This window comes from Atta colombica, unplaced genomic scaffold (assembly GCF_001594045.1).
Source record: "Atta colombica isolate Treedump-2 unplaced genomic scaffold, Acol1.0 scaffold47, whole genome shotgun sequence".
Taxonomy (NCBI): domain Eukaryota; kingdom Metazoa; phylum Arthropoda; class Insecta; order Hymenoptera; family Formicidae; genus Atta; species Atta colombica.
This window is the reverse complement of record NW_017259536.1, coordinates 1,981,217-1,994,703: the sequence shown is the minus strand read 5'-3', so window position 1 is coordinate 1,994,703 and position 13,487 is coordinate 1,981,217. Positions and strand designations below refer to the sequence as shown.

The window sequence follows — 13,487 nt, the reverse complement described above, 5'->3', positions numbered from 1 at the left end:
TATATATATATATATATATACACACATATATTTCAAATTGATTATAACATTTCTTTAATTATATCAATTAAAAGATAGAAAAGTAAAAAAATATCCAATTTTCTTTATTTTAGCTAAAGTTATATAATTAAATCTGCAATAATTTTGATAACACAGCCTATCGTAATAAATTACAATTTATTTCGATTTTTAAAACCATATATAACAATTATATCTTTTATAATCTACTGATTATAAGAATTTTACTACAATATTTTATCTACTATGAACATTTGCTATCTAAAGTATATATTATTACCAGAAATATATAACTTAATTACAAATTTTCAGTATTTCTTCCGTTTTCATAATACAATTAAAATGTATAAAAATATTTTATAAGTTCTTAAATAACTTGTTATACTCCATTTTCAAAATCATAAAATAAAGACATTACTAATTTATTAGATGACTGATAATAAAAAATTGCTACTTTTAAATAAAATAACAGGGAATAGTCTACTATATAATCACAGATAATAACATTGACAGATGACACTGTTTAATAAATTCCTGTGTATAATACGTTTCTTCTATTAATATTTGACGTAAAATTTTTATCATCACATATTTATTTATAATTGTTACACAATGAGAACTCTCACTGATACAGTGACGATTTGGCCTTTGTACAAGTGTATTGAATAACAAGATACAAAACTTAAACTTTCCCGTAATGTGTCTTATCCAGTGATTCTCCCGAAGAATGTAAGGAACCTAAAAAATTAATATCTAATTAAGTAAAATATACCTTTTTTATTATATTCTATATATATTTTATATATTTATTATATTTTTAATATATATTCCTTAATCGCTGCGATACACGCAAATAAAAAAATTTATCCTATGATTTAACATATAGAATAGTGCTAAAAAAAAATAAATTTAATAAAATATATAAAATTTAGGAAAAAAAAAGATAAATTGGAGCTAATTTTTTATCTGAATTTTATAAAAAAAAATAAATTTTTCATGACAATAATAAGAATAATAAAAAAATATCAAAATTATGCTTAAAAAATTAAAAGTATATTATATATGCCATTAGCATAAATGAAAATCGTTGATTATAAACTCTTTAACCTGACATCTATTTGGGATTATTTCCTTCCATAGTACTCCAAAACTGTCTCACTTTAGAGAAACGTTTGCGTCCTTGCATGCACAAAAATAAAAAGACATGATAATAATAACAACCAAAATATAAATTTCCCAAAAGGGCGGAAAACGTCAGGTTGTTCTAACAGATTATCGCTACGTGCCGATGAAATGCGTGTCGTTGCTTTCTGTCATCGTTTTCACAAACCTTTATGATTGCGCGCACGTTGCTCTCGTTGATGAGGATGAAAACCAGAATTGCGCGGATGCGGCAGTGAGTCTTCACCCCATGGATGCGCTGTTCCCAGGGGAGGAAATATCGAGCCAGGTGGAGGAAGGGGCAGAATATGATCGCTACCGAATGGAGGCAGTGGTGGTGATCTATGGTGGTCAAACGGTGGAAGTAAATGCGGCGGAGACATAGGTGGTGGCGGGGAACCGGCGTTCTCGTATCTGCCTCCGGAAGCCGGAGGACGGTGTATCGCCGGCGGCGGTAACATCGGCGGAGGTGACGACAATCTGCCGCCGAGTGGCGGAGGACGTTGACTGATATCATACGGAGGTAGACCAGAAGTAGTGGCGGGCGGTAAGGGTGGCAGATACGGTGGGAAACAGTGTAGATAGGAAGGTGGCGGGGGCGGCGGAACTCCCGAGGAACTGCTAAACATTACGGGAGAACTGGATGATTCTGCTCCTATGAACAGTGGCGGGGAAGTCACAGTTTCTCCGTTCGCTTCCAGGCCTGTGTTTGGAAATCAGTTTAAGAAAATAGACAACCCAAAGTGTAAATTCCATGCGATATTTTGCGATCCACCGTCTGTAGATGAACGTTGCCAACATGCTTATTATCTCAGATAATATTATTGTACATATTCAATTTCAATTGTACATTTTCAATTATTATCTAAGAAACTAAATGATCTTACTCTACGGATCGCAACATTATTACGTGTTACAATTTCTATAAGAACTTTATGACAAATTATTATTCATCTACAAAAAATGAATGTATATTTCTATATGGAAAAAGTAAAAGTTATGAAACAATGATCGACGATAAAATCTGATTCAAACTAAAAATATATTTAATTATTGTATTTAATTATTCATTATTGAACTAAATACGAGTATAATTACTATTTCATAACAGAGGAATACTTACGATGTAACTTCGCTTCGGGATCTGTATCATTTAAATTTTTTTCTACGAGTGTAAGACGATTACGTAATTGACCGGCCTCAGCTTTCGATTCTTCCAAACGGCGCTCATTTTGACGGGCAGCGACCTTATAAAACAAATGAAATTTTATATAAGTATTTCTCAGTAACATATGTACTTGTATTCACATTTTTCTTATATATACTATACCCATTGCTCATGTGCCTTTGTTTCTAGAGCGGATATTTGATTTTTGTATTCCCTCTCCTGATCCACAATCTCTCGTTTTAACATTTCTATTTGTTGTCTGAAATTCAATTTCCTGTGATAAACTGTGATTGTAGCGCATAAACTTAAATTCTTGTAATCATAATGCACATACAAGTATCCACTTTACTCTAACTTTCCGCAAATTAAATTCTTTTTGGACGTATTATATCAAATAATTGAAATAATACTTACTTGTAATTTTGAATTTCATTTTGCATTGTGTGTAACCTTTCAACCGTTGATACAACTTCTCCTTGTTTTTGTAACCAAATAGCCTCTTCCCTAAGACGAGATTATAGTATTTTTTAATAATTTATTTAAGTTTTTAAACATGTAATTCTAGAAATTAATCATCATTTACTTTTGGCGTTCGGTTTCTTTATCTTGGAAAAACTTTGATAAAACTTCAAGTCGTGTCTCTGCATCTTTCTTTTCTTTTACAGCCATTTTACACTGATCGCTTAACGCAACTATTTCTTCTTTAACAAGTTTCATATGTTCTGCAACATAAGAGTATTATTATGAATAAGATTTAAGTTTAAAAAATTATCAAATAGATGAAATTTTAAATATCTTTTTTTTTTTAAAATACCTTCTAATAACTGATGAGCTCCATCAACATCGTTTAATCGCATCTTTAATTCGTCTCTCTCCTCACGTAGTTGCACTGCCTCAATTTTAATGCGAGATACATCGTATAACTTTTCCAAATCCAAATTGTTTGTTGACTTAACTTGGCTGATAATTTCTAATAATTCTTTCACTTCTATCTCTTTGTCTTTCAATTCTTTATGTAATGACGACTTTTCAGTAGACAACTAGGGAAAAGAGTAATAATTGAACCATATATTTATCAGTAATTAAACATATTTTAATTTTTATGTTATTAATTTTAATTAATGTAATGGGTTGTCCGGAAAATTCATGCTGATGTTGAAGGAAAATTGAAACGCAGAAAATTTAAATTTTAGTATACATTTATTAAATTATATAGGTTAGTCGGCACGAACTTTCCGGACAACCCAATATATAATTACGGACTTACTTGTTCTATTTGTTCTTCTAAATTATGTACTTCATCTGTTAATGTTTGTTCTATATTATTTTTAAGATTTTTCTGAGTCGCCAATTCATCTTGTATCTGCAAATATTTTACTTCAAGTTCCTCGCATTTCTTCTTAGCAGAAATAAGTTCTGCTGATAAAGTTTCAATCTGCAATAAATTGTATTTAACATGTAAATTATCTGTTGAAAATATAAATATTATCTTTAAAAATGTTTATTATATTCATATAGATATGCAAACAAATATTATAACAAATATTAATCTCAAGTTCACGCTGCATCACAATTACGAAATAAAAAAACAGTACTTTTTTAATCAAATAAAATCGATCTGCAAATAATATATTATGATAAATTGCTCTTACTTCTTGAGCCTTAAGATTCAACGCATTCGTTAAGGATTCGTTTGCGGCTTGTTGAGTGTCTAATCGCGTCTGTAAATTTTCCACTGATTGAGCTAATGGATTAACTTCATTGTTCGATGACAACATTTCTCTTAGCATACGTTCCATTTCTAAACCAGCTTCTGTTATGTTTTCTAACTCTTTCTCCAACGAAGTCACTTGTTCTTCCAACTCCATCTTTGCATTCTACAACAGAAAAACATAAATATGTGCAATTTTTAATTTGTACAGACATAATAAAAAAAAAATATTTGTGCATGTACCTGTGATATTTCTAAATCAGCTTTTAGCGATACAACCATTTCATTAGAACCAAATGATTCATCTTCTATGCAATGCAACTAAAATATTTAAACAATAATAAACGATTTATTAAGATCGTATAATGTGAATACACAAGTAAGTTTTACAGGCTTTATTCTCTTACTTATTAAAATATTTAAAATTTAGTACAATACAATTTAGTATACGTTCAAATTTTAATAATCGAAAAAGAAAATGTGTCAAAAAATAGCAAAGAATCAATTTATTCACATATACTGCTCACCTTATCTTTGATAGATTTTAGATTCTCACCGAGTACTTCACATTCTTTTGTAGAAACTAACAATTCTTTCTCGAGGTCATTAATTCTTGCAATAAGCTGTCCATCTCTTCTTATATTCTGAACAGAAATGTATTTATCATTAAACTTTATTGAATGATGTTAAATATTTTGCATAACTAATCATATAATATCTCAAACAGAAATAGTTAATAAAATAAGGTTTAGATATGATTTTAATATGCAAAATGAATTTAAATTATGGATCTGATTTAAATTCTGTTTCGAGCACTTTAAATATAAGTGAGATAATTTTACCTCAATGTAATAATATCCGAGAGTGAACGCGAGTGTTGCAAAAGCTGTTACACACAGATACATTAATGTTTTCCAATAATTATAATCCAATCTTGTTTTATCCATTAAACTGTCTTCTTCATCCTGTCCTTTTTTAAGGTCTACCTTCTATTGCAGAAAAAAAATGTTATATATAAAAATAAGTAGTAATGTACAAATAAGTGTGCAAATGAGTAATATACAAAAAATTTCCATAAAACTTACTTCGTTCTCATTTACTGTCTCGGTTATACATTCGTGATCTTTCGTACAAGTTGTACATATTGTTGTGCAAGTTACTATGTAAAAATATCACATTACATTTTTAAAGAACTTAACAAATATTATTGTATATAGAATAAAATAATTAATACCTTCTGCTTCGTTTGGAAAAGATGTAGATTCTAGTTTCTCCAAGCTATTATTTCCATTCTTTTTTTTATACAAAACCTTAATTTCACTGCTTATGCGATCACCATATTCAGGTAAGGTTTTTTCTTTTTTTCTAGAGTTGACGATCTGACTTTCGTCTAAACATATAAAGCATCTGAGTTTAGATATAATCATATTAACATTATATAATATAGGTATTCTAACATAATACTGAAACTTTTTTATATTATAATTAATATATAATTTTACTATAATTTTACTATAATTTTATACTATAATAATAACTTACTATCTTTGTGTTCTAAATTTTCAATACTTGGTAAATCTTGTTTCTTGAGAATTTTATTAAGAATCATTGTTTGCTCTGAGATTATACTTTCTTGACTAGAATCTGTAGATTGTTCCGGCCCAAGATCGCTAGATTTCGAGATTTCATTAGATTCCATAGGAACATTATCAGAGCTAATGTCGTTAACTAAGTTATCATTTTTATTTACATTATTATGTACAATTGATTCTTTATTAAATTGAATATCTTCAGTGCTACGATTTAATGCCTCTTCTGTAATTGCTATATTTTCATCAACAGAATAACTTTCTGAAAATGATTTTGTCGTAATATCTTCTGCTATTTCAGATGATAAACTAATAGTTTCTGAAATTTCAGCAATTACATTTTTATCAGCTTGGCCAATGATTTCTTCGTTATCGACATCTTTCTTTATATTTTCGAGATATGCTCCATTACTTTCTAGTAATTTCTGCTCAATATCGTCGCTACTTTGAGTAATGATATTTGTGGTTAGAGTTTCTTGCAAATTAGACAAGATCGTTGATTCTTTTTCACCAGAAATAATTGCATCGTCAGTCCTTATATTTTCTGTAACTTCTTTTGCGTCATTGGTTTTCGATTTTTCAATATTTTCAACATGGCTATCAACGTCGAGTTTTGAAATAGAACTATTGTTCGCTAAAATTGAAGATGTTGTTGGCAATTCTTTGGCAGGTTTATCAACATTTTCATGTACTATATTATCAGGTAAAGGCACGTCATTAGATGTAATATTTTCCACAATAATTGTGGAAGCTTCATCTATCTTTTCATTAGAAACTTTTATGCTTTCAGTAATACTCTCAGTAGTACTCTCATATATAACTTCTTGCGGCGCTTCTACTTTTTCTTTATCTGTAAAACTTTGATCTATATTTGATTCCAATTTTATTTGAGATTGAAGAATATTTTCGGTTACAGCATCAACTTCAATATTTTCCGAAACTTGTTCCTGTAATTGTAGATTGTTCTCAGTAGTTTCAGAAGTTGTATCATCACTACTTTGAATAATAGTGCTATCTGTAGTCACAGTTTCCAAGTTAGATAATATGTTAAATGTTTTCGTAATGGAGGCAAATATACTGTCGCTTTCAACATGTTCGGTAACTTTCTCTTTCTTATTATCTTCTACATTTTCCTTAACACTGTCATCTAATTTTTCCGTATGTTCTATCTTTTTAAACGATTCCTTTTCAGACTTACTACTGCCATCAAGCACTGAAATGCCATCTTTGTTCACTGTATCTAAGGTTGATTCAATTATTGCTTCTGAATTTTCTATCGCAAAATCAAGGTTTGTCTCTTTTTGAGTATCTAATTTAATTCCTTCAAGTTTACTACTGGTATCATTCGAGCCTGGTTCTAATTCTTTGTTATTGATAAATGTATTCTTGTCAGATGATAATTCTTCTATTTCAGAATCAGGAGTCATTGAAGCTTGTTCATTCGGCAATGCAGTAGTATGAGTAACTTCAGACACAGAGCTGGGTTGCACAGATGGATTACTCTCAAAATAAACTGTGGTACCATCTATCACTTCGTAAGAAGGTGATACACTATCTGCATTGATTGTATGAGATTCTTTTATGATACCTTCATCTATATATTTTAATGACGGTGTCTTATTATCATCCTGAGATAACTCATCTTTCAACAAAGTATGCGATTCGCTACTCTCTTTCTCTATTGATTCAAATTTCTCAGGCTGAACTTTAACTTCACCATTAAACTTATAAACAGGCACTTCATACAACAAATCACGTTTTAGAACTTTATATTCATTGAGAAATGATTTGGGTGCGAATCCACGCTTGCCATTTATCTGAAACAACAATCAGTACATGGAGAAAATATATCTTTTAGAAATCAAGAAATATCAATCTTAGATATCAGCAGAGAGAGAAAGTTTAAGTTTTTAAAAATATAAACAATAAAAATATACGTCACATAACATAGAAAGATAATTTAAAGTATACCTCAACACCCCATAAGTCTGTCCGTTTTCCAGAACCTTTACTAAAAACTTTGACATCTACATTGATACCAAATGACATTACCTCGCGATCGTTTGCTCTGTAAGAGAGTATAGTCTTGGCCAGCGAAACAGGTTCTAAATAACAAGGGAAAGTAATACAATGATCATAATGTGGTCAAGTAGAACGAGAAAAAAATATGTTATGGGTTTCAGATCTAAAGTATGGCTTCAATTACCCGAACAATTTGGGTCGTAACATAATTGTTTGTCGGACAGGGCGGCTAAGCATAATGATATTGTACAAAGAATTGTCGTGATACGCAGAAACGAGACATTCGTAAACGGATTTATTTTCGTCATATTTTCACCGTTGCAAAGTTCCACATCACTACCAACGTCTACTAACACAAATAGCACTGCTCCCTCACAGAGCTCACAATTCGCAATATTCACACTCAACCACACTCAACACACAACCATGATATAAAGACAAGATATGCCCATGCGCAGGATGTAATCCCGTGACAGTCGAGCGACCAATCAGAATTGTCATCAAGTTACGTCATCATTTCGTGGTAAATTCGAATTGTTTATCAGTATACTTATAACGCTCTCCTTGCAATACACTTTAATAAATACAAAAGATATTAAACACAAAATAAATATTAAAAAACAATATTATAAATACAAAAATATTATAATATAAAAAAGAATACTAAAAATTAGAATATACAATATATTTCAGAAATTTATTTAAGTACTTACTCAGGTACCTACTCAGGTACCTATTTGATCCGTGAGACTATGCGAAAGAAAAAACGCTATATCTGTATCTATAAGCTCTATGCTACAGGTCTGCTTGGGTAATTATTTAGAATACCCCCCTTCCCCACCTATAACCTTAGTAATAAAATATATTCATTCGACAGGTTTCACTCAAAATGAAAGAATCTGGCAAAAAACCGTAGCGTTAAAGTAGGAGACTTTAGAAGAATTTAAAATATTTGTCATTTCGACTCAATACAGCGCTATACACTCTGCATTAATTACACAAATTCTTTGTTTCATAAATACAAATTCACTGCTTTAAAAATACAAATTCACTGCTTAAAAACAAAAATTCACTGCTTTAAGCACACAAATTCTTTGCATTAATAGTAAATTTTTGTTTTTAAAGCAGTTTTGTTTTAAAATAAATTTGTGTTTGTGAATATTTGTTCTTAAAGCAATGAATTTGTGTAATTAAAGCAAAACGTATACATAATGCTATATTGAGTTATAGCTGCATTTTTCTGCTAGATTCTTTCGTTTCGAGTGAAAACGTGTCGAATAAGTATATTTTTATTACGATTCTAGGTGGGATAGGGTATTCTAAATAATTACCTCGATTTGATTAATGAAACATAAATTTATAAAATTGCTGTTTTTATTTTAGATCAATGTCTTAAGAATCGACGTTAGTAAAAATGTCGTTATTTTACCTTAGTGTTTAATTAAGATTAAAATATAAAATAAGAAATAGATTTCAAAGATGTATTTAACAAATATTTTTTATTACTTAACTAGCTCTCTAGAATGTAAAAAGTATTTATTTTTTCAAAAGTATTGTTCTCATTTAGTATTTTTCAAACCAAGAACCGAAAATTTTTTTATACATTTTGAAATTTGATTAATTATTAATATCTTATTTTATGTATATATATTGAGAGAAAAATGTACTTTTAATAAATATGTAAATTTTAATAAATATTTGTTTGAATATAGTACCAGTTGAATATTTATTAAATGTAAACACATATATTTATTTGATACAAGAACCATTAATTTGATTTATACATTATTATCTTTTATTTAACAAATATTTATTTTCTGTAAATAAATGTTATATTAATACTATTCACAATTATTTATTTACATTTAGTACATTTTTCTCTCAGTGTATTAATTAACGTGCTCGCAGCCGTGATTTACGATCATATTGCATGAATCCGAATCGCTTCGAACTTAATCAAAATCACTCGAGGTTGACGAAGTAAAGCTCTAAACACAATACGAAGGCAATAGTGATAGCGATAATGATAGCGATAGGAACAGAGAAATCCCACATACGGGAATGCACACATTCCATATGCATTCCCGTATGTTGGATTCCTCTGTTCCTATCGCTATCACTATTTCTATCGCTATCGCTGTTGCCTTCTCATTGTGTTTAAAGCTTAACTTGATAACGTGTTTACTCCTTTTTTTTATATATGCGCAATAGGATACTACCAGACATACGAACATATCTATGGTACAAGTAGAAAAGTCATCGCGCATAATAACGAAGAACTGAAATCTTGACCAATCAGAGCTTGAGTATTTACAGCGCGCGCTATTTAAATGTTTCAAAAATATTTAAATTCTAAAATAAGATGATTTAACGCAATTTATATAAAAATATATTCTTTTTATATAAATACATATAATACATATAATAATGTTGTTTTAACATTATTTTGATGTTTTTAACATAAATATAATAAATGCGAAGTATCATTTGACTACCTAATATTTTAATAATATTTTAATAATAAGGAGAAACTGATAACTAATATGAAAAAAAATGCATTTTCTAATGCATTCCATCTGATTCAACTAGCCTCGGGATCGAAGCAATTTGACTAAGACTATTAAAATAAAGATTAATATATAAATTTTAAGCTACATCTTTGACTACATATTAATAAAACTTTTATAAAAATATATTTTAAACACAAAAATTCGCTTCGCAGGGCAAAAAAATGCTTCTTTTTGCAAAATTTGTTCATTTCGTGCAAAAATACGAATGAGCCTAATTTTCGAGATTGGACATAAGGGAACTAAACTTATAACATTTACCACTAAGGAAAATATCTTTAAAGGAATAAAATTTTGAGTACTATAAGAGTCGTCACTAAATGAGTCATACAGTTCCATGCTATGATTAATCTACTATCTCCCCATTCGCTCATTATTTAAAAACATTAACAATATACGATGACAAAGATACATAAACAAAAAAAAATCTGTTAGACTTCATTAAATAAAAACTACACTTAAAGGCTTAAATTTATCTTCAGATACGAATTATTTCATTGGTTACTGAGCATCTAAGGATAAATTTAAGGAAACCTTAAGTACAAGATCTGATTATGAATACGGACATTACTATCTACATAATAAAATTATCTAAATAACTATCTAAACTATCTAAATAACTATCTAACTATCTAAATAAAAATCAAATATCTCAGACAATCATATACGATTGTGAAACAAAAACTTTAAAAATAAAAATATTTACTTAGGTTTTTTAAAATTGTAGCATAACTTCTATCATAGATGTGTTCGCAACAAGATATTACAGCAGACTGAGTGGCAGTTGCTGTTGCGTGCTCAGACACGTTTATGCGTGTCTCGCGTGTTTTGTTTTTAATGTAACCTCGATTATTCTACTTATTCCTATAGTCAACTAACTCCGATCTTCTCTACTCGTAGCTGTTCGACTAAGGCTGTTCGCTTTGCCGCTTACAACGCTTTAAGCATCATTTTATCCTTGTTGTTTATTAAATATTAAATAAGGACAAAATCACTCAAGGCTGACATAGCTTGATGTCACATATTTACTCCCTCTTTTCTATATCTGCATTAGTCCTGCATTCGTTTACGCAGCGGTTAGCGCAGAAGAATTACTTTATCCTTGTTGTTCGAGTACGAATTGAACAAGGATTAAATGATACTCTCTGTGCTAATCACTGGGTAAACGAATGCATCTAATGGATTACCAGACGAGTATATCCTTGTCTTATCATGGAGAGAACTACAAAGTTCACGCCGCGAGTGTCGAGAATCAAAACTTGAAACACAAAATTGATCTACTTTTATTTACATAAGTGAAGTCTCCTTAAAATCCGTTTCTACCAATGTAGATTAACTTTAATGTAGATTAACTTTAATCTCAGTTCAACTATTACTCTGTATCTTTTTCTAATTCTCAGAATTGGAAAAAGATGAAGAATTAGTTAAACCGAGAAATTTAAAAATAGACTATACTGGTAGAAACGAGCCTAAGATTGGTTTCACCAACGCCGATTAAGCTTAATTGTGAATAACTGTCAACTGTAATTAGTCAATTCTACTAAACAGTAAACGCGATTGATCAGTCAACGACCGATTAATTTAATCAGCGTTTATGAAATTAGTCCTTAGTCTTTTTTCTTTACATTATCATACTTCAGCCTTGATGAAAAAAATTCTTGTAACAGCTTATATTTTAAAAACATTGTCATAATTTTAAATTTATGAGGATTTTTGAAAAAATATTTTAAACTTTTTCAGATTTTATAAATTTTCTTCAGAAATTCATAAAATGAGAAATCTTAAAAATTTTAGAATATTTCAGGATTCAAAGATATGAAGAAAGAGATGTATTTTTTTATTTAATACTTCTGGAGAATGCATATATTATTCATATAAAAAATACAGAAATTCTTAAAAATTTGAAAAATAGATATATAAAGATTTTGAAAAATTAAATGAAGAATTTTAGAAAAAATTTTCACCAGGATATATAACGGAAAATAGTGTCTCTCCCCCCTAACATAATATAATTTTTGGAATTGTTTCTTGAAATTAAAAAAAAATTTACGATTTTAGTTATTGAAAAACTGTACTTAACATTTAATATTTTTATTAATTGAGAAAAGAAAAAATAAATATCTTATATTTATCTTATATTTAATTTCTTACCTTATAATTTCGTTTAATTAACTTGTTGAAGAAAATGTTTGTAGGAGGATCATAAATAAAAGATTTGAATATATATATATATAGAAGGAATTTAATAATATTATCATAGAGTTTTTTTAACATATTTTGTTCTACATGACTAGATTATAAAAGCAATTAAAAATTTACGGATTTAACAATATTAAATATTATGCATCACAAAAAATATTATATAGATATATTGAAATTTCACAATGTAAGTGCGTATTCTTATCTCTTTTACAAAAAGAGCTTTAATTCATCTTGTTCTTACACATATAAAAAATACTTAAGCCTCTCTGTATACGACAAAATATAAAATAATTTCTATAGTAATATATAACACATTTTTATAATGATTTCTAATGCGTTTATCAAACATCAAATGTAACAAACGCTTCTAAAAAGGAGAAGAGAGAGTCGTAGCAGAATTTAAATATTTTATGTTATACAAATTCCTTCAATTATTATTTAATTTTTTCATGCTTCTAATATATGTATAAAGTATAGATTTGTTTTGATATTCTTATTTTCCGAGATTCTTTACAAATAAGTGGAAACAAATCGCATTTTAAGAAACTACAACAACTCGTAAAATATATTCTGTAAATAACAAAGCAGAATATTAAGAAGTATTATAAAATAAGATGACTCTTTATATAAAACAGGCGTAACCGTAAACACTGGAAAAATATACAAAGAGAACTGTATTCCTTTTTCAATTGATTACTTAATGCGCGATATTACGAACAATTGTATGAATATTTAATTATTTAGTATATTATAATGCTAGATTCAGCTAGATTATACGCACTGATGCGAAGCAAAATTTAGCTGTACATAACTTTATTGTTCTTAAATATCCTGCGTAAAATTTAAAATAATAACGATTTATTATGAAGCAGGTATATCCTGAAACTTATTATGCAAGTTGATACAGAAACTAATTCTAATTAATCTAACTAGTCCTCACAGTGTCACTCTCTGTGTGAATTCAATTCCAATATTTTCAGCTCGTTAATACTAGAATGTATACAAATGCACAGCATGACGCTACGTCTAAGTATCTTTTCTATCATGAA

The 13,487-nt window shown here is 28.9% G+C and overlaps 1 protein-coding gene across 1 annotated transcript; it reads right to left on the bottom strand.

Annotated features, from left to right (window-relative positions):
* Positions 1 to 519: 519 nt before the first annotated feature.
* LOC108691590 (transport and Golgi organization protein 1-like) lies at positions 520 to 8,083 on the bottom strand. Its single transcript, XM_018199416.1, has 17 exons — positions 7,854 to 8,083; positions 7,619 to 7,752; positions 5,601 to 7,464; positions 5,293 to 5,448; positions 5,144 to 5,217; positions 4,901 to 5,047; positions 4,586 to 4,702; positions 4,302 to 4,379; positions 4,000 to 4,224; positions 3,615 to 3,782; positions 3,162 to 3,387; positions 2,931 to 3,069; positions 2,762 to 2,851; positions 2,510 to 2,606; positions 2,303 to 2,426; positions 1,349 to 1,882; positions 520 to 756 (listed from the first exon to the last, which is right to left on the bottom strand). Exons 1-17 carry the CDS (start codon positions 7,975 to 7,977, stop codon positions 701 to 703), a joined length of 4,353 nt encoding a protein of 1,450 aa, XP_018054905.1. The 5' UTR covers positions 7,978 to 8,083; the 3' UTR covers positions 520 to 700.
* Between the last annotated feature and the right edge of the window lie 5,404 nt (positions 8,084 to 13,487).